This window comes from Argiope bruennichi, chromosome 1 (genome assembly GCF_947563725.1).
Source record: "Argiope bruennichi chromosome 1, qqArgBrue1.1, whole genome shotgun sequence".
Classification (NCBI taxonomy): Eukaryota; Metazoa; Arthropoda; class Arachnida; order Araneae; family Araneidae; genus Argiope; species Argiope bruennichi.
In genome coordinates, this window is record NC_079151.1 from 92,154,466 (window position 1) to 92,182,160 (window position 27,695).

Genomic DNA, 27,695 nt, shown 5'->3' on the forward strand with positions numbered 1-27,695 from the left:
AAAAAAGCTTCATGAACAAAAAATATTTTAAGGTTTTTAATATTCATTATTATTGCCATTAATGTAAGACCAATTGCATAATTTTTTACAAATATAAACATGGAGAAATTAAAATTATGTAACAATAAATGGTCAATGACAAAGCCTGATGTCTCTTAGATATTGAGATTGAATATGTTCAATAGGATAAATAAGAAACCATCCTTATTCTTATAAAAATTAATAACAAACATTTTTCAATAGATCTAAAATTGACTGGTTCTACACTTAAAAACCAGTGAAATTCAATTAAATTCACAAAATAATTTTTAGATTTATTAGTTAGTGTAATAAAATGTAAACTTAATGTATGTTCATTTTCATATGAAAATATAATAATTTGCATGACTGTTATAGTTTAATGGAAATTATTTTAGAGTTATCTTGAAACTATATAACAGACTGATTCATTAATATACTTGGCAAAAATAATTACAATTTAAAGAGCCAGATAAATGATCAAAAATTGTTTAAACATAAAACACTCTTTTGGGTGAAAAATAATTCCTCAATTCAGAAGCACAGGCATATCTTATATTCAACTAACTGTTGTTTATTTTTAGTATCACTATGATAAAAAACAGTGTACACAAAACAAATAAAAAAAGATGCATGTCAAACAAATGTACAAAAAAAAGACTTTATTCTTACCAAAACTTAAGATGCTTCATTTAATATATGATTGTACATATGATCTGCACACATGAAAGAATAAAATCACAAAATGATCTGGCGGACATTAAAGGCAATCCTCGTATAACAGAAATCCCCAATATGATGAAATGCAGTGAGTACAATATATTATGTCAAAAGTACAGTTAATTGAGAAAGGTTTCATTAGCAATGGATTTCATCTTTTTTCTGCAGTCATCATACAAATCTTTGTAATCTGGATGCTCCTTTATCAGCATCATGAGACAACTTCGCTTAACACCCATGGCTAAACCCAAATCTTCTCTAGAAGGAGTGTAAATATAATCAATGCCTTTTTCTTCACAAACACCAGGCATATGGCACATAACTTCAATAGGAGTTACATCACCTGCAAAAATAACAAGTCCGGTTTCTCCTTTTCGAATACAGGCTTGTACATCTTTTAAGCCATGGCGCAGATAACCTTTGTATTCCGCTGCTTTCTTAATAAGCTTATACAAACGCTTTGCCACTTTTTTGGTTGCAATAGGTTTAGCTATGATGCTTACATTTTCTAACTGTTCTTCGTACGATAAAGTTGGTGCTTCTTCTATTTGAGAATCATCTCCAGCTTGAGAGTCATTGGCATCTGCAACATCTTCATTTGATTTTTTACTTTTACCCATTTTGGAAGAGGAAAGAAAATATTAAAGAAATAAGAAAATAAAATCACAAACACGTGTCCAAGACCCCACGTTGATGAATGAACGTGAGAATAAATACAAAATAACAGATTAGATCAGCAGTTACAGTTACAATGAAATATTTCAATCAAGCCGGTTTTAAAATTTATTTTTAAGTACATTCGGAGGATAAATTCTATATTATATTTTATGAAAGTTGTTTTCAAAGGAAATAAAATCTCAATCAAAATTTATTCTCTGTAACTGTAAAATTATCTTAAAAATGTCATTCCATAAAGTCGTGCTGGAACTCCTGAAAATGTTTTTATCGAGAATTCAAGGAGTAATACCAATTTTCAACATATAGAAGAAACTAAAACTGTCTTTAACATTAAATTAGTTTACTTTCTTCAAGAATTTTCAGTTTTTTGCTATTCTTTTTTCAAATTTATTTTAAGCAGGCGACTATTCATCAAATCATAAGAGGCTAAGCCGATTAGATGTCGTGGCAAAAGGGGAAAAAAAAAGAAAAGAAAAAGACAAATTTTGTTTTTATTTACTTAGTTTTCAGCCGCTACTGCAAAACAAAATTTTCCAACTTCATAAAAAATTCTGTGTTATGGACAAGTGACTTATTAAAGATATGCATTTGTGAACTTTTCAAAAAGAAAAATTAAAATGAGTAATTTGGAAACCTTAGAAAGTATTGATCCTGATAGATCTTCAAATCATTTGTCAAGAAAATTAACTAAACTTTTAGAAGCTCGTTTGGATACAGACAAAGTAACTTATTAGAATCACAGATTTTAAATGTTTTTATTTCAGTTCGCAATGATTTACGTACTAAATTATAATTTTTTTTATAATTGCAGGACACACTTGATGCTCTTAAAGATTTGTCGACTTTCTTTACAGAGAATAATATCAAGAACAGGAGAAATTTGCGTAGTGAAATAGAAAAACGAAGTTTAAGAGTAAACGAAGAATTTTTAGAATCTTTTCGTGATGTTAAAGAGGTATGTAATGATACGGTTACATTATGTTTTATAAAAGTTGTGGTAATATGACATTAATTAAGATCTTTCCCTTTTTATAAAAATATGTTAATATCGCATTAAGTGGGATCTTTTCCTTTTTATTAATTTACTAAAACATTATTTTAGTAAAGATTCTGTAAGAATTGATGATTTAAAAGTGCTTGATATTCTGCTACAATTGCCTTTTTTGATTCAATGTTGTGAGAAGAATGAAATATATGTTTTCTTGGTTTCAAATTTCATTGCTGTATTTTGATATTGAAATGTCCGTTATATTTTTCCAATGTTTTATGGCAGTAACATGTAACAATATTAATTTTCATTAACTTTAATTTTGCGTAATATTTAATCACTTACCTTCAATCATTTACTGTTTCTTATTATTTCAGGCTCTTGATCATTTATATGAAGATGTTGCAGCAATGAATGAGTGTTGTAATGATATGATGAGTCGACTGCAAGTAATTGTCAATTTCTTCTTCTTTTTTTCTTTTTTTTTTTTTCCCCTTACTGCCTTATTATTGAAAAATATGTTGGAATATTTTTTTTTTCTGTGATAATTTGTAGTGACAAAAGGATTTAAATCATATTACTTCTTCCAGCTTCATGATGGGCAAGAACATACTCTTAAAGATGTAAAAGTATACATTTGATATTTAATGTCAATCAACTTTTAAACTTGGGGCTTTAATTTTTTAGTGTTCTAAAAGCATTAATTGAAAAACCGTGAAATAAAAAACACCCAAAAATACATTTCACTAGAAATATATCATGATTTGAATTGAAATTTGATGCATAAGCAGAATGAAAATGCATTGAACATTTTGTATCTAACAAAACTAATAATTTAGACCCTTACATTCAATTGTTAAAGGAGTGCTATTCAGGAGGATCCTAAGAATGTGAGATTTAATTAAAATTGCTTTTATTTCTGTCTTCCATAGTTCTAATTTAAATTACAATAATGGCTTACAATTTCACTAATTATAAGGTTTATATTTAAGTTAATTATGAAATGTAAATGAATGCTATAATGTCAAAAAATTGTCATATAATAAATGAGAATATAATTTTTATTTTGTAATTAAAAAGTATATTTATAAGAATTTGGGTTTATTATTGTAATTAAAGAGAAAATCTATAAGAATATGGGTCTATTCTTGTGAGAAAGAATAAATTTACAAAATGTAATGTAAAAACATATTGTTATTTTTCAAGAAGGTTAGAAAAAATGTGTAAAAAATATTTTTTGAATCAATAAGAAATTTATAATTTAATTTAGAATAATTGAAGAGACCAAACATTAGATTAAATATTGTTAAATATTAATATTGGTAATATTTACCAATAGTAAATGAAGATTAAATATTGGTAAAGCAATGAAAATGATTTGCACTGTGTTACAACAAAAAGAGTTGATGTTACAAAGTATATTAAAAAATTAATTTAAAAATGTCATATAAGCCAAAATTAGAAACATGATGTCTGAAATACACACTCCTGCTGTCAAGGGTAATTTGTTTATGTCTAAATTTGCTACTTAATGACCAGTGTTTTGTTCTGCTGAACAGTGACTGTCAGTAACATGTATATTTCTTCTTTATTATAAATTAATATGGTAATTGGAGATATGTTTAAATTAAATTTAATGTTAAATATTTTATATATTTGTATTTAGTAGTTGAAAAGGATAAAATCTCTAGATGCATTCATTTAAAATATATCTGCTAAAGTTTTTAACAGTCTTAACATTTGGATTAATTTTTATTAACAAATTAGCTCCATTTCAAATTTATGTTTCTTAATATATATGTGCTGGGTTTTATTTTAATACATAGTTCCTCAACATTCTTATTCAATTATATTTATGCATTTGCAGGCAACTAAATCTCAAACGCATGACCTAATAAATGAAACTACAAAATTGCAAGCAGAAAGGTTCGTTATATTTTTTTTCCTTTAGAAAATGCATGTAAAATTTATAAAGAAAATCCATTTTGAGGCATTAATAGTTGTTGATTGATATTTATGTGATAATTATGTCATCAATTTTTATGTGATCTACTTTCCTCCTAGTACTTACTTTGACCAGAATAAATAATGCTTTCCAATATATATTGTAAAAATATTTTGCTCCTTTTAATGTTGTCTATATAAGAAACTGTAATAAATGCTTTGTTTTCTTTTATATAAAATTTTAGATTTAGAAACTAAGTTATTTATTTTTTTTTTTTTTTGTCTGTTTGTTTTTCTAAGTTTGTTTTCTAAATTTGTAAGCAGTTTTTGTTTTTATTTAGAACTGAATTTAGTATAGATATTGAATATTTATTTTTTAATGATTTATGTTAGGAGTTTATATAGTATAAAAAATTATTATGAAAATATTTTTTATTATTAGAATTTTTTATCCCATACTAATATTTTTTTTAATTTTATGATGGCTTAATTTACTTCATTTTTTTTCATTATTTTGAAATTGAAATTTGATTTACTGTGTTTTATCAATATTATTTTTTATTATTTGCAATTGTTGCTTTGCCTCATCTAAATTAATTTAATTTTTCAGCCAGAAGATTCAAATGAAACAAGAAGTTACTCAAGCGTTTCTTGACACTTTTCATCTTAAGCCAGAGGAAATTAAAATTCTTCGAGGCACTAGAGATGGTGGATTAGATAAGGTTAAAATTAATTTTTTGTTTCCATAGAATTATATATATATATAAATTTATGGAAATATTTATTTCCTAGTTAGTTTTGTCTTTTTTGTTTATATATTTCTTCATTCAGTTTTTAAATAAAGTAAAATAAAATTAATTTATTTCTGTCCAACAGAAATTGTAGAGAGGATGATCATTTATATTATTTTGTATGTTATAATATAAATTAAATGATTCTGCAGTTATATTTAATTGTGTAGAAATCCTCTAATTTAGGAATAAAATATTATTTATTTTAATATAATTTCAATTTAACCATGTTCTAAAAATTATTATTTTCTAATCACTCGAACTCTAGCTTCGCCTTAACTTTAACTTCTGCATTGCATGGGCTTTTAGCCTTTCAGACTGACTAACACATACTGAAACCAAATATAATTTATTGCAAAATTCCATATTAAGGCTATGCAAGTTCAAATAGTTTTAAGATACCACTAAAGCCTCTCCTTCCTTTTTGTCTTTTTCTTCAGACTGTTCATCAACTATTACAAAGAAATCTTAATAAGAGATAAAAATTTATCTCTGTCTTTAACATCATGAAAAATAAAAGGCATTGTTTAAAAACTCCATGCATGCTTCTCTTCAAATCAAATAGTGTTTTAAATGTATAGCATTTAGTTGTGATGTTAAATGTTTGGATGAGATTTAACTAGAATGTTTAATATTTAATAAATTATTGCTGAAATGTTTCATAACTTGGTCTTAATTTTTTCAAATTATTGTTAGTAATGATAATCCAGTACATTACTGTGTTGAGTATGTGCACTTAAATAATTTTTACATTTATAGAGCTTAAATAAAGTCATGTTTTAGAAATTGAATCTTTATTATTCATAATTAACATAGAAAAATAATTACTGAAATTTATTAAAAGCATTTTAATTATTATGAATTTTACTTACCATATATATATTTTCTTAACTTTTCAGCAATTCTTTGAAGTTCTGTCTAAGGTTAAAAAAATTCATAATAATTGCAAGGCCCTTCTGAGAAGCAGTCAACAAACAGCAGGGTAGGTTTTTTGTTGTTATTTTATAATCATGTTTTTGTCTTTAAATTTATTTATTTGCATTTATTTCTATCCTCAATTTCAAAAGTTGTTATTAATTTTTATAGAATAGAAATTATGGAAGCTATGGCATTACAGCAAGAAGCTGCATATGAAAGATTGTATCGATGGACTCAAAGCGAGTATAAATTTATGTATCTGTTTTATAGTATTTAATTATTATTTCTAATATTTCCAAAAAATTATTTCTTTTTTTAATATAAATCCATTATCATACAAGCACAGTTATTGTTTTATGTTGAAGTTAAAGAAGCTATTAAAATTTTGAACAAGAATAAAAGGATTTGTTTTCCCAGCTTCAAAATTAACATTTACTCAATAAAAATGATATATATTTTTAAAATTTTTCCAATTAAAATTGGTCTTATTTTTAACCAACCATGTATCCTTTCAGATATAAATGAAGACATTTCTTATCATATTAGAATATAGCTGTCTGCTGTATTTCTTCTAATTTATTTAAATTCTCCTTTTTTTTGTTTGAAAAACCATAGGTAAAAGTATTCTTAAAACAGAAAAATAGTTACGATTTCAAATTCCCTAACCATCCCAATTCCTCCTCTTTGTATCTGAGCAAATTTATTTTGATTTGTCAGTTTTAATGTGATTCCCTCCCCCTTAGGCGAATGTCGCCTTCTGAATGTAGAATCACCAGAAATAAATCCTTTACTTAGTCAAGCAATGGAAAGTTTGCAAGATCGCCCTGTATTATTCAAATATTCAATAGATGAATATGCTAATGCCCGAAGAGCTGCTATTGTCAGAGCTTTTATTGATTCATTAACCAGAGGAGGTAAATATCAATTTTTTTTTCTAAAATTATATTTTATTTTATGATTTTAGCATATTTTTAATTAAAAAAATATTAATTATTCTAAAAAAGTTTTTTACAAAATAATTTTACTCTTTAGTTATGTTATAATATTATGAGAGAAGCTATCTTTATTAGCCAGTGATCGAACTCTCTTTATTTTTATTATTTATTATCTCTACATTGTTGAATTCTCTTTAAATTATACATGTTATTCAAAAAAAAAATATTTCCATAAATCCTAGATCTGCATACATTTTGTATTTATTTCAACCTGAATATTGTATTTTTATAAAATTATCATCCTGTTTCCAAAATGTTTTATTTAGACACTTTAAATGTGTATTAATTTAATTTTTTTTTTCATGTTATTTTGTATAATTAGTTTTCTTGAAAAAGCAATATATATGAATGTGAAGCTTATTTTAATTGTGGAAAATTAATTAACCAAGAATTTAATGTGTATACACTTGATTATTGCAATTGGTTTTGATAATTGTGCCAAAAAAAGAAATTTGCTCTCATAGCAAGGGGGGAAAAAATATGCATTATAAGTAGTTGCTAAAGTACACTGGGTAAAGTTTGCTTTTTAATTTTTTTTTTTAAGTAATCTTTAATGAATTTAAATTATTAGTTTCGTTAACTGAAATTTTTTTTCAATTCAAAGATATAGATTTCAGATGCACTTCTCTGGGTAGAAGCCAAACATCTTTTAAGCAAGCAATCACAAGCTCAAATATTTAAGCACTGATGAATTTGCCTTAACAACTTTTCACATTCTAGCACCAATTCTGCTAAACTGATGACAAGTCCAGAAGATTTGAATATAGCCATCCTATATGCATAAGTGTCAAGGATAACTGATATTTGATATTGTTAACATAGACACACAATGATACTTGTGTATTAATTGCATGCCATTGATGAACTTAATCAGTAAACTAGCATAAATATCTGGTAATTATTTTGACATTTAATTGTTGATTGCAATGAACATGATACTTTTGACTACTAATTTTTGACATTTTGGTTAATACACAAATACCCACAGAATATTTTCTGTTTTAGAGCAGTTTTCATTGCATATAGCATCTACTGAAATATATATATATGCATAAATCATGTTTTGAAGAATTGAGGAAGTTAGCCTTGATACAATTAGACCCATAATATACCTTGATTCTATATTTTTTCACCATCAAGTTTCTTTGCAGCTTTTTCAACAAAACCAGCCTTAGAATCCTGATGAAAGGACTTTTGATTTCCTTCTAAAAGGGTCAAAAACCTACAAAGCAACAATTTTTGTTAATTTGCCTGAAGAGAAAAGAAAATTTGTATCCTGCGGGCCATAACTTTTCTTTACACATAGTAGCACATTTATTTTAGAAAAGCATAATGATAAATGGCTGTCCATTTCTATACATTATATGGTAATAAAAATGTGTGCTATCAAAATTAAAACCTACATTTTACATAATTCCTTACGAAATTTTTGTGATGTAGTTGTTCATGACAATAATGGCCATCTTCTCAGAATAAACTGTATCAATCACTATTTTGAAATCAAAAATATTTGGAGAATTTATAAGTCCACCAAATCTTTGACTTTAACTCAATAGACAATTTTTGAAATTTCTTTAATTGTGAAATTGCTGCTCATTATCTTCTATCCAGAACTGTAGGACCTATGAACAAATTAACAAAGAACAAAATTCCTCTTGGCAAGAATTATGGATAGCTTCATTAAAAATGCATTTTGCTTTTATTATTTATAACTTATATCTGTTGTATAAATGTTGTTAGTACTCAGAATGTATATTTTATACATTTTTAGTTAATATACAGATTTTTTTTAAAAACTGTTCACTCTTTTCATGTTTAAGTGACAAACAAAACTGTTTTCTTCAATTCATCATTAATTGTGATTTTGCCCTGTTGTTGTAAGTTAACACCATTTTTAGAATGCATTCTTATTTTTCTTCCCGGTCACTGTATCATGGTTTTTGTATACTAGAATAACAATGCACTGACAGTGAAACTTAGTTTATCCCATGTTTTATATGGTACTTTTAGTGCTGAAGGCATGTGTATGTGTTCACTGTTTTAATGCATCCCTTGAATTTTGCTATGAGGATTTTAATATCTCTGTCTGTACTTATAAGTACTCATTTTAAAAGATTCTAAAATTGTCAGTAAAATAATTGTTTACAAATATTGAAATTTTATAGATAAGAAATAAAATTTTTAGTAGATTTACTTTGGTTTGGGTATAATAGTGCAAAAGGTAGAATTCAGGTCATACTTTTCTTGTAGAAATTTTACTGTTATGATAAACATTAACTATTCTTTATTACAATTTAAACTCTGAAATTCTTTTTTAAAGTCTTTAATTACTTTAAATATTTATAGAATAAAAGGCTAACATTTATTCTCTATAGAATTGAATAAACCAATTCATTTTTAGATTATTCTTTGTATTCTTGCAGTGTTTTTTGTATTCACTGGATATTATGAAAAATAATCTCCTTTTATTCAGTAAAGTTTTTTAGTGTTTCTTGTAGGTTTTTTTTTTTTTCTCATATTAAATATAATTCCTTGATATAAACAACTGGCTGTAAAATAAATATATTTAAAAAAAATGAGCATGTTTTATTTAGGTGTTAGTGGAACTCCTCGTCCAATAGAAATGCACTCACATGACCCTTTACGCTATGTTGGAGACATGTTAGCATGGTTACATCAAGCAACTGCTTCAGAAAAAGAGATTCTTGAAGCTGTTTTAAAAAAGTGTTCAAGCAAAGGTATTTAAACTTTTTCTACTTAAAATCCAATATCACTCTTTCCCATACTTGTATTTTTGTTCTTTTTGTAAATTGAAATGAATTGTTTATGTAAGAATAAACTTTACTTGTAAAAAAAAAAAATTCGTAGATTTAATTAATTATTTTTCCCAGTTTTAAGTTATGAACATTAAAAGAATTTCAATGTAGCAGTTTTTTCCTCCATTAAAGAAGAAAATTTCTATGTAGAATTTCAAGAAGAAAAATAGTGAAGTAAACATTGGGAGCAAAAGGTGATAAGCACAGTAAATTATCATTTTTACAAATTTACCAACAAACAAAAAAAAATGTTATGAACAAAATGTTCATTACAAATCCCCGTTGCCATAAGAAAAAACAGTTAAAAAAATTTAAATATTTGTATGCTTGCTTTAGTTTTGAAGATTTGTAAGATGGTTAAATTTATTATGCTTATTTATTTATTTAATACTTTCATTTACCAAAAAAAAATGAACTTCTAACTTTAGATAGCACTCATAATATTGATTATAATCAACATTTGTTTCAAAAAGCTAACTGTGCATTCTTACAGTGTTATCTTCTGTATTTGAATTTCATATTCTGAAAAATATTTTTCTTTTATAATTAAAATAATTTTATGTAAATTGATGAAACTTTTTTAAGATAATGGAAATTGTTACATTTTTTAAATGTTAAATTGAATTAAAATAATTTACTTTGTAGTTTAAAAAAAAAGAATGAAATGTAGTCAGTTCTCTGTGTTTCATTGTGTATTTTCTTCCTTTTGACTCTTTTCTTTTCTTCAACAATTTGTATGCCTGAGTTATGTCTGTTTAAATAACAAAAGAAAGTAAAAAGAGAAAAATAATAATAATAGAATGGTGCAAAAAGGACAATTCATGCATTTGTATTTCACTTAAAGAAATTGGAAATCTGATTTATATTATTGTTTATTTTTTTATCTCAATATTATTTCATAAAAAATTATTAATTTGAAAAAAGTCATGAGTTAGGTTTATTTTTATTATTATTATTTTCTGGTGAAAGATTCTTAATGAAAATGGGTGAAAATAATAATTTTATTCTGGAATTCATGAAATTATAGGAAAAAAAAGATTAACAGTGAATGAAATGTAGTCAGTTTTATCAATTAAAATGGCTCTCTGCTTATTGTTAATTTTGAAACTTAAAAAGTTGTCCAAATCTGGAAAAAAGGAATTTGTAGAATTTTTTTTCCAAAGTATCATTTAATGAAAAATGAAAGATTAAAATGTAATTTCTTATTAGTAAGTAATTCATAAATACTCTAAATATAAATATTATATTCTACCCATATATGCAAATTGGTTATTGAAAATAAAAAATAACAACATTCTTATTTTAATCCTCTGCACTCTCTTCTATTAAACATTGTGTATTTTTTTATGTTTAAAAATGTGCAGTAATCAATATTATTATTTTTAATTTTGTTAATACACAATAAATTTCCTTTCAGAACTTGAAAATGATATTCAAGTTGCATTAGCACACATAACAGAAGGTTTATGTAGGCCTTTGAAGGTTCGAGTAGAACAAGTTCTTATTGCTTCTGAACAAGGAGCAGTTACTCTTTTTAAATTGGGATCTGTACTCAAGTTTTATTTGCATACTATTCAGTAAGTTTTCATTTTTTTTTTCCTTTTTAATGTTAACTGTATTTTATCACAGTATTTTAAATAAAAGAAGCAAAAATATTATCACCTAATAATACTAATGAACTATATATTTAGAAAATGTAAAGTTAATTTTTTAAAACTATTATTCAGTTTTAAAAACTGCATATTTATCCTATAGCTGATAGCTGTTTTCTGTATCTTGGATTAAAATGCATATTGCTATAATTTTTATTAATAATTATTTTTAATTTTTATTAATTAATTTAAGTGTACTTTTAATTTTTTATTGAGAATCTAGAATTTGTTAACAAGTGTAAACAAAAAATCTTAGTTATATTATAGCTTTTGTACGCATTGTCATATGGTTTTTAAAATTTATGTTATCTGCATAGTTCTAAAATTTTTACATTATTTTTCCTCATGTTGATGAGTTACTGAGCTATATAAATGCTCCCTTTCTTTATATTAATGAAATTAAACAGTTTTTCAAATAATATTTTACATTTTTCAAGGGTCTAAACAAATTGTTGTGTAGATCAAGAGAAAATGTGAACTACAGGGAGCTACTTATATTAAATTGACCATTTAAACTTAATTTGAAAAGTTAAATAAAAAAATGTTGTAAATGATTGGGAAACATTATAGATAGAGACATAAAAGTGTAATTATAATATATTATAATATTATAAATATATAAAGTAATTATATAAAATAATATTGTGTATGCATAAAAAAGGGCTTACTTAACTTTGTTATGATATTTAGTATGACATCTTTCAAATTTCCTTTCATAAATGTGATATTTTTTTGTTATATGTATTAAAAACTATTATATTTGTATGAATGCACTGCACTTAAAATATATAATGAAATTTCTTTTAGATCTGTTTTGTTATACTAAATAATTATTTTATTTTAGGCAAGTGATAAAAACAGAAGCTGCCCTTTTGACTACTCTTGAAGAAATGCATACTTTATCTCAGAAAATGTTTTACAATAGTTTGACTTGTCATTGTGGAAAAATTTTGGAGAAAATTGAAATGCCTCCTGCAGATTTAGGGCCACCTGAAGCTTTGAAACAAACTCTAACCCTTTTGAGAGAAGTATTGTCATGTCAAGATGCTTGTCTTGTTTCAGTTGATGATCGTCAAAAAGATGTACCTCAGGTAGTAAATTTAAATTACTGATTCTAAACACATTGTTCCTTTAAATATTTATAACATTATTTTATATTTTTATTAGTGTTATCTGTAGGTGCATATTAAAAATATGACAAGTACGTAAACACATAAAATGAATAATTTTGACATAACATAAATAAAGATGATAATTAAGCTGCAATATTTATAGTTGATAACATAAAATTATTATGAATCAATTTTATCATCTGAAAAAAAAAATTCAGTATTAATCAGAAATTAAAATTTTAAGTGAAATTATATATTTCTACATTTCTTTGAGTAATTTCAGTTTTAATAGTTAATAGACTACAATTATTGGTTATAGCATTACTGATTATAGCAATAGTGATTGGTTTTACCCATATTTAATTAATAAATGTGTGATAGAACTTCATGAATAAGTTTCTAAAAATCTAACAATGCTTAAAAAATCTAAATGGAGTTCTTTGATGATCTTCTAAAAATCTTTATAATGATATCTTTTAAAAATTATTCTTCAGTCCTGTCCCTTAATAAGATTAAGTAGAATAAGAAATAAATTGATATATTGATCCTTTCCTGATTGGGATAAAGAATTGTATCTCATTTCTTTAATCACATCATCTTTTTCAGAATTGTCGACGAATCATTTGCTGATATTCTTTTCATATATTTTATTAATGCTCTAATTGGTTTTGACTGACAGATAATTTAATATAATTTTATAAATGATTTTAATATAATTATTACAGACTTAATAATTAAGTCAAAAAAAGAATATTGTTTAATGAATTGTAAATATATGTAGATAACTATAGCAAAGTAAAATGTTTTATCAAAATCCTAGACTCTATATTTTATCAATTCTCTATGCACTTATCAAAGCTATTGCAAGGTATATCTGTAATTGAATTTTAGTTTCTGAAACATTTTAAATAATTTAATTATGTTTTAGGAACTAATTATTAAGAGATTGCTATTTAAAAATTGTTAATATAATTTTTGTAGGAAAGTATTTTTTACTTAATGATATTCAAAAATCATGATCTATTTTTCTAAATTAATTAAGGATTTTTTATTTCATTTCTTTTATATTTATTTGATTTTATATATTTAATAGCATTATAATATGCATATCTAAATATTTTACTTGTTTTTATTCCATAAGTAATTTATTTCACTATAATGTTCTTTCTATAAATCAAAAAATAATTATAATATCCTTTACCTTGAATTACTATAATCTTCAAATACACTCAATGGTGAAAATCCTTGTCATTTAATTTTCCCGAGAACATAAACATGTTTTTCATAATTTTCAAATAAAATAATTTCAGCACTTTTTAATATTATTGAAACATAACTATAATTTTGTTTTGAAATGACTTGCATATACTGTTTGCTATATTTATTTTAAATTACTTCTTTGACATTCAAAATGCTTAGTCACTATCCCTTTCATAAATGAAGTGATACTGTTGTCTAAATGAAATGTGCTTATCTTTTATCAATTTTTAGTCTTTTAAATTAAAACAGCCAACTGTCTGAAAATATAATAAATTTTGCTATAAATTTATCCTTTTTGTTCTGATCAGTATATCATATTGTATTGTAAGTTTAGATTCAAATCAATTTACTATTGAAATATGATTGCACAGAAAGAAAAGCCATTTTTATATTGAGTGTTATTCTAGATTGTATAGCACTAATACTATCCTGTAGTTTTTGGAGCTTTTAATTAACACTAAACATATCAGGTTTTCACCAACAGATCCATTTAACCACTTCCTTTAGATTTAAAGTTTATACATTCCTATAACATGGTTCCTATAAGTTTTTCTACTTATAAATTTTTTAAAATGTGCAAAAATTCATTTCTATTATTTATACGTATTATATCATTCCTAAAAAACAGGAATATACATTGTAGCTTTTTCTAATCTTGAAAAAAAACAATAAAAATAATTTTCATGTGATTTGAAACCACTTCTAATTTATCACTGATTTTTTTAATTATTTTAGGATTTTTTTTATATTAACATGAACAACTTGCTACTGTTTTATTCAAATAACCTTTTCCATTCTTATCATAAATGCATTTTATAATTCATTTATTTATAGATTTTAACAACTGTAATTGAACCATCACTGCAAATGTGTCATGTTTCTGCCTCTAAATTAGCCAGTGCTGATATGGCAACATACTTGGCAAACTGCATTTATTTAATCCATTCAACCTTGATGCTCTTTGAATATACTGATCAGCATTTGGAAATGCTTCAAGCACAGGTATGTTTTTGTGCATGTGTGTGATATATCATTAAGTCAGTTTTGTTGCATCAGCAATTATATCTGCTTTCAAATGTAAACACCAGTTATATTTAGCTATTGCTTTCTTTTTTATAAATAGTATCATGAAGAAAAAATTTTATTCAATACAGAAATTTTATTTACATAAGTAAAAATTGCTCTATATGTTTTCACTTGATTATACAAGCAATGTCCATGCATTTGTCCATTTCAGACCAGAAACAGCAAAGTATTTATAAGCAAATATTCTGCTCATGAATAAATATTCCATAATCATGTGCATGTTCTGCATAAGGTTATCTAAATCTTCTAAATTTACTTTTTGGATATTCATTCATTGGGATGTGTAATGACTGCCTTAACTTTATAAATACTGAAAGGCCTCACACTCCCATTCAATGCAGCTATGGTAGGTGCCTAAGATGTCTGGATTTACTGCAAATTTATCTCTCTTATGTTTAGTTTGAATGATTGAATATCCAAAGCACTTGCTTTGTTTATTAAATAAGCTTGCTTAAATGAGTTTGGCAGATAAAAAGGTTTCCTTAAAATTCTGAAAAGATGCTTAAACATACAATTATTTACTAGCCATCAACTAAGTGGGTCTTCTTTTGTATATCACTCATTTATAAACACAGATTATTATTGCAATTTTTGAGGAAGGTTTAGAATCGTTCTTATCTTTGTAAGAAATTCAGGCATCCCAGTATTGTGAAATACTTGAACTTGAATAATCATAAGAATGCAAGAATTAATTTTTCTTTTATGTGCAACAATGGGCAAACTGAAAGTCATGAAGAAAATATTTCATATAGTAATGAAATGGACTGTTTTCTGGATGATGCACATTTAACTATAGGGAATCCTATTAGAAAATTTATTACATACTGAAAAGCAACTTAATACTTTCTTCTGTTCAGTGTTTATGCTTTTTCTACCTATCATTGTAAACAAAAAATTTTACAGCTGTTTTTAATCTACTGAGTAACTCTTTATAATTTTTCAAAAATCAAAGAAAACAATTAAAATGCTTAGTATCTTTGGGATAGTATTTAATTTGATTTACTACATGAATTAACTATAGCAACTTGAGTGCTATGAAAATGCATGAAACTTTTTATTACACTGAGAGGATTTTTTTCTTGAGGAATCACTATTTCACTATCCTAACTAAAGACAATTCAGCTCTTGAGATCTGATTTTGGGAAGAAAAATTATTTAGAAAATCATCCTGAGGTCCATTACAAATAATTTATTATTTTATAATTTACAAAATGTATCTATTTTAAACCAATTAGCATAGAGTAGAATATCATAGAAATTTTGTAATTATTCTATATTATTATATTACTTAGTAATTTAATACTAAGTCATTTAAATGTCTTTCAGTCTAAAAAAGTTTTGAAATAAAGCTAACTTTCATAAAATACTTTTATTTCATATATCCCTTTAAATTGGAAGATTTACATAAGTGATTCCATCTTATTGCTGATTTGATTGTTACTTGGGATAATTGTATTGAAAATTTGTTAAATGAAAGTTTGGTGTTGTAAATAGAGTTATTTTTCAACATCAGCGTTCTAATTATAATATATTATCTCTAAATACAGATTATTGCAGAAATTTAGTGTGTTTGTTACACTGCTAACTGTAAAAAGATACTAAAAAACTATTTTATTTTTTAGTTTAAAACTATTTGTGTTAATCAGTAATTGTTATTTTAAAAACACACATATTAACAAATTTTTTCATTATTTGTATGCAATTTTATGTGTTAGAATTTTGTAAAAAATATCTGTTTGTAAGTACATATCTGTTACACAGTTAATTAGTCCAGTTCAGCAAACTGAAATTTTAATTTCTTTTTTTATCCTCAATCTGGAAACATTTAAAATATCTACATAAATTTGTCTAATTGTTATTTTAACTATAAAAATTAATTAATTTTCATCATAATTATATTAGAATTTTTTTTTTTCAAATATGAATAATCAATTTAGATGGATGCTCATCTAGACACTTTAGTAAGTGAACAAGCATCTACCATTGTTGGACAACTAGGATTAGGTGCACTGTATACATCTTTGCAAGATTTTCAACCAAAACATGGTCCTTTGTCTAGTTTACCTGGATGTGATGCCTTAGCTATTCAAGCAGCTGTGGTAAGGAATGTTATGTTCCCCTACATTCATAAAATAAGGCTTCTTTCCAGTTAATTATGAAATTTATCTTAATGGCACAAACTTTGTTTCTGACCTCATCTCAAATGCAAAATCATTGTTTGATTTTTTTTTTAATGAAATGTTGCAGTTTTGTTGAATAGCTGGACAAAAAAAAAAGAATGACATTATAGTGAACAATTTGCAACATTATCTGAAAAACTGGGGAGGGAATTATGTATTGTGAAATTCATTAATAAACCTAATGACCTTTTTTTACTATGAATTTTCATTAAATAGCTTTAATAGGAAAAAAGAAAGGAGAATTGAATAATCTTAAAAGCAGTATTTTAGAATTTTTAATTCAATTATAAAATTAAGTAGAAGAAATGAAAATTAAAAATCTAAGACAACATATACAAATACAACATACAGTGTGTAATTTCTTGCTGCATTCACAATCATTCCTCCCTCACATACAAATGTTTATTCAAATTTCAGCATTCCAAGGAACATATAGTAAAGTTATCAGTTTATTCAATAGAATAATTGTGTTGTAAGCAACATTCAATTAAGAGATCCTAAAAATTTTTTTATCTTCTTTGAAAGGCAATTTTTAAAATTTCTTATAACAAATAGCATCTTATTGAAATCTTTTATAATTGGGAAGGGGGGGGGGGGGGTTGATGATAAAAATTTCTGCCAATCAAATGTGAATCACGACAAAACATTGAAGGATTGTGAATTTTATGTAAAATGATACATTTGTAGAGTCACTGTTTGCAATAAAATCCCCTCACCCACCCACAACAAGATATTGTTCTTCATTCAACTTTTTAGATAAGTGTAGTTAAGATAATCAGAATTTTAATCATATGTGATACTTTAAATATGATGTTGCAATTACTGATTATAATTCCTTTTAATTTAACTCCTTATAATTCCTTCCTAACAATAAAGACCATTATTTATTTATTTTTCTCTTATTTACAGAAAAAATTGGACAGTTTCCTTTCAGCACCAGATTCCTTAACAATACCTCAAAGCATACTACTCCTTTCGGCATCTCTGAGGTAATTTTAGTGGAATATTTAAATTTTATCTTGTTTTTGCCCTGTAATCGTTCACTGTAGAAAAATAAATTGCTAATATAGCATTTCTACTTTTTTTTAGACAAACATTGAGAAAACGTTCTATGGAGTTGTTGTGTAATGCATATACACAGATATATGAAGCTGTGAATTTGTCCAGCAATAATTATATGGAGCCTCAACTCCTACTCCCGAGGACACCTGAACAAGTGAGAACTTTGCTTCTATGAACAATATATCTGGGATAGTTTTACATAATTGGATGAGGGAATTGCAGATATTGCAAGATTTAAATAAAGGATATTCACTGTTAAATGGTTAAATAGATTCCATTATATATTGTGTGTGTATAGTTTTGTACAATTTCTGAAACTTTTGCAATGAAAATATTTTTTAATTCATTGTTTCTGTTAAATAGAAATATTCATGTTACCATTTAGTAATGATATGAAATTATGTATACCTAATAAATTATTTCTATTCTTTATTTGTTGATTAATGGTCATTTATTTTTATTGTTAAAGTATTTCAAACAAATTATCTTATTTTTCATTACTACCATGAGTTGCTAATTATTACTGCCAAAACTTCACTGCCAGCTTCAGACAAAAAAAAAATGAGATTAATTCTACATTCAGTATTGTTTAAATTTATTTGAAAATGTTCCAAATTTTTTGCTAGACATGAACAGGCTTATTTTATTCAGTGGGTTGTTGTCCAGCAACACCTCTGTTCCAAAAATCTCTGCCAAGATTTAACTGTATTGGCTTTTTTTTAAGCCAAAAAAATTATTTTATTAAGTTTAAAATATATTAAAAGTGTGACTAGAATATGTAATTAGACAGAGATTTGTAGGAGATTGTCATTATTTGAGATTCTCATTAATTATGGTGAAAGATTTAAGTATTTTTGATAGAATATGGCATATTAGAAAATACTAATCAAGCCAAAAATATTAATAATTTGCCATAAATGTCATAAAATATTTAGAAATTGAATTAAACATATTTATATCAGTCAAATAAAAAATTTCATAATGTCTTATAATAATTTATATTACTTATACATATAAAATTTGTTTACTTGAATAATGCTTTCCTTATTCTATGAATGCATATTATTGTGTTAACTAAATAAACATTTTAAGTATAATCAGAAAACAAGTGTCTTTTTTTTTTAGCCTCATTTTTTTAATCGATAAATATTTTGTTGTGCCATTAGCTCACCAATTTCTAAGGACAACTCTAATATGGGGCTCAAATTTGTTATTGTGGCCCTGGATATGAGATGTTAAGATAGATCTTTTATAGATTTAATATAATTAATTTCACCCATTCTCAGTTTCTTAATATTTTAAAATTTTCCCTTTAAAAGAAAAGCAACTTTTTTTTTTTGGACTCAGTTTTCTAAAAATGTACATTCTAAAGATGGCAAAGGTTTTATTAATGTTGATTCTGTTTTTACTTAACTTTTTAATTGTTACAAGAAAAAAGATTTCTTTTCACCCATAATTCTTGTCTATTTTTGACAAAAACTTTTCGATGAAAGTAGAAAATCCTGTTTTCTTACAAAAAAAAAAAAAAAAATGTTTAAAAGTATTCTGTATGTTTAAGTTTTAATTAATCATAATTTGTATCATTTATTTAAAAAAAGATAAACAAATAATTTTTTTAACTTATTAGCTTGGCTCTTACTTCAGTGCATGCTGACAAGTATTTAATACATTTACATTATTCATACATTATTAATCATACATTATTTCATTTAATGTATTTCTATTAATAATAAGAATGAATATATGTGAGTTTGCACTCTATAGACCAGACCATTCGACCTAAATATGCTAAACTTAGCATATATAATATATTATATGTATACCTTTTAAAACACGTGTGTGTGTGCGTGTGTGTTTTAAAAAGTAAAACTTTGCACTTAAGCGATTTTTTAAATAATTTCAGTTAATTAAAAATTAAGTGTATTGCTCTGATATTAACTAATAACTGAATAACAAACTGATGTAACACTATAACTTCCGAAGATATTGCAGCATGAAAATAGTTTTCATGTCATCCTAATAATTCAAAACAAAGTATATTTTCACTGATACAAATATTTTTATTTTTAAGAAGTTAAGAATATTTTGCAATAATATGTTTAATTGTTGAAGTGAAACTCGGATCCTTTTCATTGTTGCTATTAACATTTCATCCCTTTTTTTTTTTTTTTTTTTTTTTTTTTTTTTTTCATTGTTGATAATCAAGATATGAAGATTCAACATATGTTTTCATGTTAAGTGAATTTCAGTTTCTTGTTACTTCCAACATAATTTAAGGTATGGTTGTAATAAAATTTCCTGAATTAGACAAATTCCAGACAAAGTAAACATTAAGCCAATTCACTTTCAAACACAATTGCTCTTTCTTCTTATTTAATTATTCATCAAAAGATATGCATACAATATTGAGAAAATGTCTTGTGCAATGAACAGAATCGTGGTTGATTTCTAAAAGAATATGATTTATATATCAAAACTTGATATTCAAAAATGTTTTCCTAGACATAAAGACCAAATTACATAAAATATTTAATTGAAATTTTTAGGAATCATTAATCTTGGTGAATCAACTGATCATAAGATAATCATATCTTATATGCATAAGATATGATTGCACCCCATTAAGATTGTTCTTTGATATAATTTTATATTGTTTTCAATTACAAGAATAACTCCTGAACATGTCAACCTATTGTTTAAACTTCCATATTACATAAATATAAAAATATTTGATGCACAGCATCAGATTTGATGTGCTTTAAACCAGTGTTGGCTTTTGGATTTTGAATTCTTGTGCACAAAATTGAGGGGTAACTTTAATAAATATAAAAGTATTTGTTATTTAATTGTTCCTCTCTGTTAAAATATGTTGTTATAATAACTAAGCATTAATTTTTAAGACAAAACAACAACAATTCTTTTATTATTATTATTATTATTATTATATATATTGGTTGCCTGTTTTCTATGATGCACCTGACCAAGCCTACATACTTGGTGGATCAGTAGTATGATACTTCAATGTTTCAATTATATGAATCAGCAATGCATGCAATTTAATCCACACTCTTATCACTGGGATACCACAATATATATTAAATTGATACGGTTGTAGAGCCTTTTTATTTTATAGATTGTATAAATCTTACTCAACTGTATTTTTTTGAGTTTATATACAATTAATGTATAGCATAAATATTTAATAAAATTTATGTGGGGAGGGGGTGAAAATGAATATCGAAAACATTTTAGACAATTAAGAAAGCTTTTTATTTTAATGTTTCAAAACTCCAATAATTAATATATTGCTAAGAAATTGTAACCGATGAAGACTAAAATCCACTAATAAAAAGTTGGCTAACATATTTTGCACTGTTACATTAATAAATGTTAAAGATGTAACATAGAATTTATTTTTTTTTCTATTGGTTAAAATTTTTTTATTGGTGAATAATAATGCAAACAAGGAAACCTTTCTTTTTAAGGTAGATTGAAGACAGTAAATTGACTATTTATATTATTATTAAAAAAATTATTCTTCTCATCATATAAATGATAAAAGTTTGCCACAGAATTGATAGTTTAGTAATTGATTTAATATGAATCCATGACATGATCTTATTTCAATTTCTTATTAATGCAAGGCTTTCATTATCGAAGTTTTAGAAATGTTGTTTAACTTGATTAATTAAACATCCTGTTTTAAAGTAGTGTGGTTATTTTAGTATCGTTCAGAATTTTAAATCATTGTCAGATGATGTACCACTGTTGTTCAATATCTTGTGCAAACATTATTTCACATCGGTATGATGATTGACCTGATGGATTTTTATGCTCCTGATATTCGAGCTTTAATTCTAAAAATTTTGGTATACTGAATTCTCTCGAATTCTTACAGATTTTTTGAATGTGCCTATTTATTCTGTGAAACAAGAATTAATAAGTGAACGATAAAAATATTTTAATTCTGAAGTATTATTATTTCCAGTATTATTGGTATTTGAAATTATTACTTTTTAAAACTAACACAGATTTTTTTTTTCTTTCTATTTTCTATAGTAGTTAGTAGGATTATTTCTATAGTATTTGCTATAATACAGGGTGTTTCAAAAACCTTGACAGCAGCTTTTATTCTTTAAATATTGATCACAGATATATAATGTAAATTACAAAGTTGTGTTAAAAATGGTGCAAAATGTTATGAAATCAATTAAAATTTTCAGGAGATAAAGCTTTTAAAAATAAAAAATTTTAATTTTTATACGGACTCCGTACAAAAAAAAATCTCCAATGAGTAAAATATGCCCCATCCTCTAATAAAGTCATGTACAAAATTTCAGAATTTTATCATGAAAACCCTCAAAGATGTGTTAAAAGAAAGTTGTTGAAGGGTCAATCTCAAATTAAAATGAAAATGTTTACAGCTTCAGTGCAGAGACGCGACTCGGGAATGCATCATAAGGAAATAAAATATACTTCATATCTTTAGTTTTAAATACAAATTTTAAACTCTATGCATCCTGAAAAATACTTTAAAATTTTATATCAGGAATTACAGAATATAACTTAAAAATAGCACAGTCAATGAACTTGTAAAAAAACTTATGTAATCTCTCTTTTAAGTTATTATTTCTACAAATTTGTAATGCTTTTGAAACAATAAATATCAAAATTATTATTTATTTATTCAATCATTACTTTCTTTGTTAATTTGTGTACGACCCTTAAAACACGAACATCCGACATGATTTTTCCTCTTTGCGAACTCATATCCAGGCATCGAAAAGTGGTTTAAGTCGGCATTTATGTAGTTTCATATCTTTGAAACTTTTTTGTGATAAATTGCTGAAATTTTGTACATGACTTTATTAGAGAATGGGGCACATTTTACTCACTGGAAATATTCTTTACTAAGTCCGTATAAAAATTTAAATTTTGTATTTTTTGAAGTTTAATTCCTTGAAAATTTTAATCGATTTCATAACATTTTACACCTTTTTTTTACGCAGCTTTGTAATTTACAGTATATGTCTATGATCAATATTTGCGGAATAAAAGCCGCGATCAAGGTTTATGGGACACCCTGTATAAGTTATATTAATAAAAGAAAGGGAAAAAATATTTCAAATTTAAAACTTTAATCAAAAATGGGAGAAATAACTTATTATATGATACAATGAACACCCTAAATATACAATAAATATAATATTTTATAACACTTATTTACTAAATTAAATTTTTTTTATCTGTTAAAATAGCAACATTAACTGCAACTATTACAATGATAGCTATGGCTTCAGTATTATTTGTGCCTTAGAGTATTAATCACAATGAAATTTAGAAAAACATCGCCCTGAAATTAAGTTCTGAAACGTATGATATGTTAGAAGAAAAATAAACAGGTATAATAAATTTCATAAAAAGTTGTCAGATTTCATCTAATTTTTTTCGTTTAGCGAAAAAATAGATTATAATAAGAAATTTAAAATGTCTACAAAGTAATCACTAGGTTTTATTTAACGTTATAAAGATTCTTCTAATTAAATAAATGAGCAACAGAATGAAATATATTCAATGCTCTTCTACAGAAAAACCGTTTAGCTGTTTAAACAATGTAGAACATTTTTTTTTTTAATTTTTTTTTAATTTTTTTTTTTTTTTTTTTTTTTATCTTCTAAGGTAATTCAATTTTTTAGTGAAAAAAAAAAGGTGCCATTTTTTTAATGTACACGATAATTAAATTTTTCCAAGCAAAATATTTATCGTTATACAAAACATTCACTTTCAAAAATAATTCAAATGGAATTCTTGATGCCCTCGTTAAATTCAGATTTTTTTTTTTTTTTTTTCTCGAAGTTATAAGTAAAATTCTAATAGGAATTTTTTGCAAAATTGTCAGTTATACATACATACATATATATATATAGTAAAATTTAAAAGTTACCGAAATTGTTTCATGTTATATGAACTTTTTTTGAAGTAATAAGCGTAATAACCGGATAAACCTTTGATCATTATATATTTTCACAAATCTTGGATTTAGACTGAATTCAGTTTTCCTCAATGAACTCTCTTTAAATAATGAAAATTAGTGAATAAATATTCGAATCGAACTCAAAGAAATTAATAATTATTTATAAAGAAATTCAAAATTCTATTTCCTGTTATTTTGCCTGGGATCTTAATATCATTCTAAAGTGTCAGTGAATCATTAATTTCCGAAACATTATCCTTCAGTATTATCATTCATTAGAACTTTAATATTGTTACCATTCTTTGAAGTCCATCAAATAATACACGAAATCGGTAGATGTATATAAAAACGTTATGAAATTTTTTCTGAGTTGAATTTAAATAGCTAATTCTATCTGCTTCCGTAATCTATATCTATATCTATACTTATAAATAAAGTTCAAAGTGTGTGTGTGTGTGTGTGTGCTGGCGCTCTACAGGCCAGGTCATTTGACATACAGCTACTAAATTTGGTACATGTATACCTTAGATGTCAGGAATTTGCACCTGGGGTCCCTTTTTTTGAATTTTTAATTAGAATTTTAATTATTAATTAAAAACTAACTTTCCCGCCAAAAAAATCTTTCATTTTCCCCTCCGCCAACTTTTCCGCCAAAAAAATCCTCCATTTTCCCCACCGCCAAATGAGTAAGGCTTCAGTTTTTTTTTTTTTTTTTTTTTTTTCTCTCAACAGTAACGAGGCTAGGGTTAACATTTATCGGCCGATTATTTCAAACGATTCTGTTTATTTTCTTAATGTTTTATGCATTTAAAATTAAACATTGTTAATTAATCCACGTTTCAGATTCATTCTGAAGTACTTTTGAATTAAAATAACACAGAATAAAGGAAGTTAAAAATGTCTAATCTGCATAGCGTTACCCCAACGCAGAAAAATTCACGCATTTTCGTTACCGTAACTGGAGAAGAAAATTCACGCATGCGCATTGTGTTCTGATTGTTGACATGACAACCATTATCAACGGTTGATTTAAATTATTTTTAGGCTAGTTGCATGCTTTTGTAATTAAATTGTATTTATGTTAGTTACATATTTTTTTGCATATGCTTATAGTTTTAAGTACATCGTTTTTTAAGTAGTTTTTTTAAATCTGTTCCCGACCGATTATTTTAAACAATTCATTTTATTTTCTTAGTGTTTGATGCATTTAAAATTATAAATTGTTAATTAATCGATCTGTTCATGATGAATCTGAGAAAATTTTGTTGACAAATTCTTGAGATATTACATAAATTAAGAAAGATATTCTTTAGTGCCCTTAAAGTTTAAACGCTCAGTGACTCTGTTATCAGTAATCATATTATTAAAAAAATATGCTTTGTTTCAGTAAAAAATATTATTATATTAATTGCAGATTAATCATTTACACTTTAATTTATAGCATAATTTCTACGAGGGGTAACAGAAAATTAGAGAGATACATATCACGCTATGACTGAAGGCCTTCATAATATTATGAGTGAATTATATGACTACAAAAATTTGAAGTTTTAAAATATTTTGATGAAGAATCTATTAAAATTGGAATTGCGTAAAATATTTAATAATACGACCGGAGTTTAACCCTCTGCTTGGCGAAATTTTTAAAAATTGCCAACAACGGCCTTGCGAAATGTTCAAAAGCAAAGGAGCAGATGTTCAGTTATAGTGATAATAAAGATTGCCAGCTTTGGCGCGTTATCGCAACTTGGCGAAGAAGGGCGTTAAACTCCGGTTCAACCTATTTAATTATTAAAATTTAAACGAACATTAAGATTGGCGAACCGGCTTTTACTTTTAACAATAAAAATTATATTTGCGCAATTATATTCATTAGAAGATATCATACTACTAAACATAAATCATGGTATCGTAGACATTAAATAATCACGACATTTCCACATAGTGACTATCAGAATTGCTTGTCGACATTTAGTTTAATCTTCTTATTTTCCTATAATTAAAAATTATTTGCATATAGGATTTGTTGCTTCTTTCTAAAACCATTAACAAAATTACAGCTTCCATCAAATATGACAAACATTAATTGGTTCGCAAAATTACTGAGATTTCCACTATAAGAATTTTGTCAGAATTTTGTCCATGAGAGTTAGCAAGCTGGCTTTTCACGTTAAAATTAAACTAGAAGCCGATATTGAAGGGGGAAAAAAAAAAGATGTAATTTCTGGATTGAACAACTAAACGTGATATTCAAACGATTTTTTTTAAATAAATCACATAGTTATAAGGTATACTAACTCATGAGTCTTCTCTGAATTTGTTTGGAAATTAAACTTACGAATGTCGGCATATGATGCCGGTACCCCAAGCCTTGAAAAATAATTGAAAATCATTATTTTGATAATCTATTAAATTCTATATTACCATCCTTAACTTTTATATGAGTGGAACCGAGATGAATTTTTCATTATTCCATGAAATGTTACAGGTATCAAAAGTGTATTGCTAAAAACTTGGCATGTATGACAAATATTTATATATTTAAAAGAATAAGTAAAAAATTTTTAATTAAATACAACAGAGAGTTTATTGATAAGTGTCTTTATTAAGATTGTGATATTCTATTAAAGGAAAAAAATTCTCTCTGCAAGCTGGACGGCAAAGGTGGATTCTTTTGCATATAAGTTATTACATTCAAATTCCTTTCAATCCTTAGACAAAACCTCACGGGATATTTTGGGCTTGGAAATCACTTTGTAACCCTTAACTAAATTGCAATCCTGATAAACTCTGCAATTATCGAAAAACTTTCAGTACATAGGTTGACCGTCTTAATAAGACGCTAATTTGACTAATAGGATCTATTTTTCTGTCTTCACTACTGAGAAAGTTATAGCGAAATGAAAATTTCATTCTCTCACCATTTCCTCCCCTTTGAGCTAGATGGGCCATTTACGAGTTCGTCCTAGATTTTTATATTTCTAACAACATAACCCAAGCCAATTAAAATCCAAACAAAATTACTGTATTTATCTTGTTCACAAGATAACACTGTCAAAGCGTTATACACACACACACACACATAAATTTTTGAATGAAGAGTGGTTTTCGCTTCTTGGGATCATGATCGGTGAAAATCTGCAGAAATTTTCCTGAAGTAGTGTCATGAGAACCATTGCAATAGGTAGTCTTCCTATAGGAATCTGCCTAAAATGATTTTTTTTTTCGTTCTTTTATGCTACATTCTAAATATGAATTTCGTCCTACATTCTGAATTTTTTTTTCTTTTTTTAGATTTCGTTTTTCTTTTATTATTATTAAAAAAAATTGTAATTTTTTATGACGCATGATTTTTTAAAAAATACTATTTAATGTCGTAATCTATAAATTTGTTGATTGATGATCTAAAGATTTGTCGATTCCCTTATAATTTTTTTAATTGTGCATAACATTCCACCCGAATCTATTAAACCTAACATTTCTTTTGTGCACTTTTTTTAT

The 27,695-nt window shown here is 25.6% G+C and overlaps 2 protein-coding genes across 2 annotated transcripts; one reads left to right on the forward strand and one right to left on the reverse strand.

The window, feature by feature from the left end:
- Positions 1-665: 665 nt before the first annotated feature.
- Positions 666-1,463, reverse strand: LOC129967954 (H/ACA ribonucleoprotein complex subunit 2-like protein). The gene has a single exon (XM_056081924.1). The coding sequence runs from the start codon at positions 1,356-1,358 to the stop codon at positions 858-860; it is 501 nt and encodes a 166-aa protein (XP_055937899.1). The 5' UTR covers positions 1,359-1,463; the 3' UTR covers positions 666-857.
- Positions 1,464-1,866: 403 nt separating this feature from the next.
- Positions 1,867-18,652, forward strand: LOC129979278 (conserved oligomeric Golgi complex subunit 6-like). Its single transcript, XM_056090702.1, has 15 exons — positions 1,867-2,138; positions 2,228-2,371; positions 2,782-2,853; positions 4,272-4,330; positions 4,959-5,070; positions 6,039-6,121; positions 6,226-6,296; positions 6,801-6,971; positions 9,647-9,790; positions 11,286-11,445; positions 12,365-12,611; positions 14,727-14,894; positions 16,916-17,077; positions 18,068-18,147; positions 18,248-18,652. Exons 1-15 carry the CDS (start codon positions 2,034-2,036, stop codon positions 18,393-18,395), a joined length of 1,926 nt encoding a protein of 641 aa, XP_055946677.1. The 5' UTR covers positions 1,867-2,033; the 3' UTR covers positions 18,396-18,652.
- The last annotated feature ends 9,043 nt before the right edge of the window (positions 18,653-27,695 follow it).

Bases quoted from the DNA above. Each gene is read 5' to 3' on its own strand.
- LOC129967954 (XM_056081924.1), bottom strand. From the start codon at position 1,358: ATGGGTAAAAGTAAAAAATCAAATGAAGATGTTGCAGATGCCAATGAC.
- LOC129979278 (XM_056090702.1), top strand. From the start codon at position 2,034: ATGAGTAATTTGGAAACCTTAGAAAGTATTGATCCTGATAGATCTTCA. The intron at 11,446-12,364 runs GTAAGTTTTCAT...ATTTTATTTTAG, and splicing joins TTTTATTTGCATACTATTCA to GCAAGTGATAAAAACAGAAG. The intron at 12,612-14,726 runs GTAGTAAATTTA...ATTTATTTATAG, and splicing joins GTCAAAAAGATGTACCTCAG to ATTTTAACAACTGTAATTGA.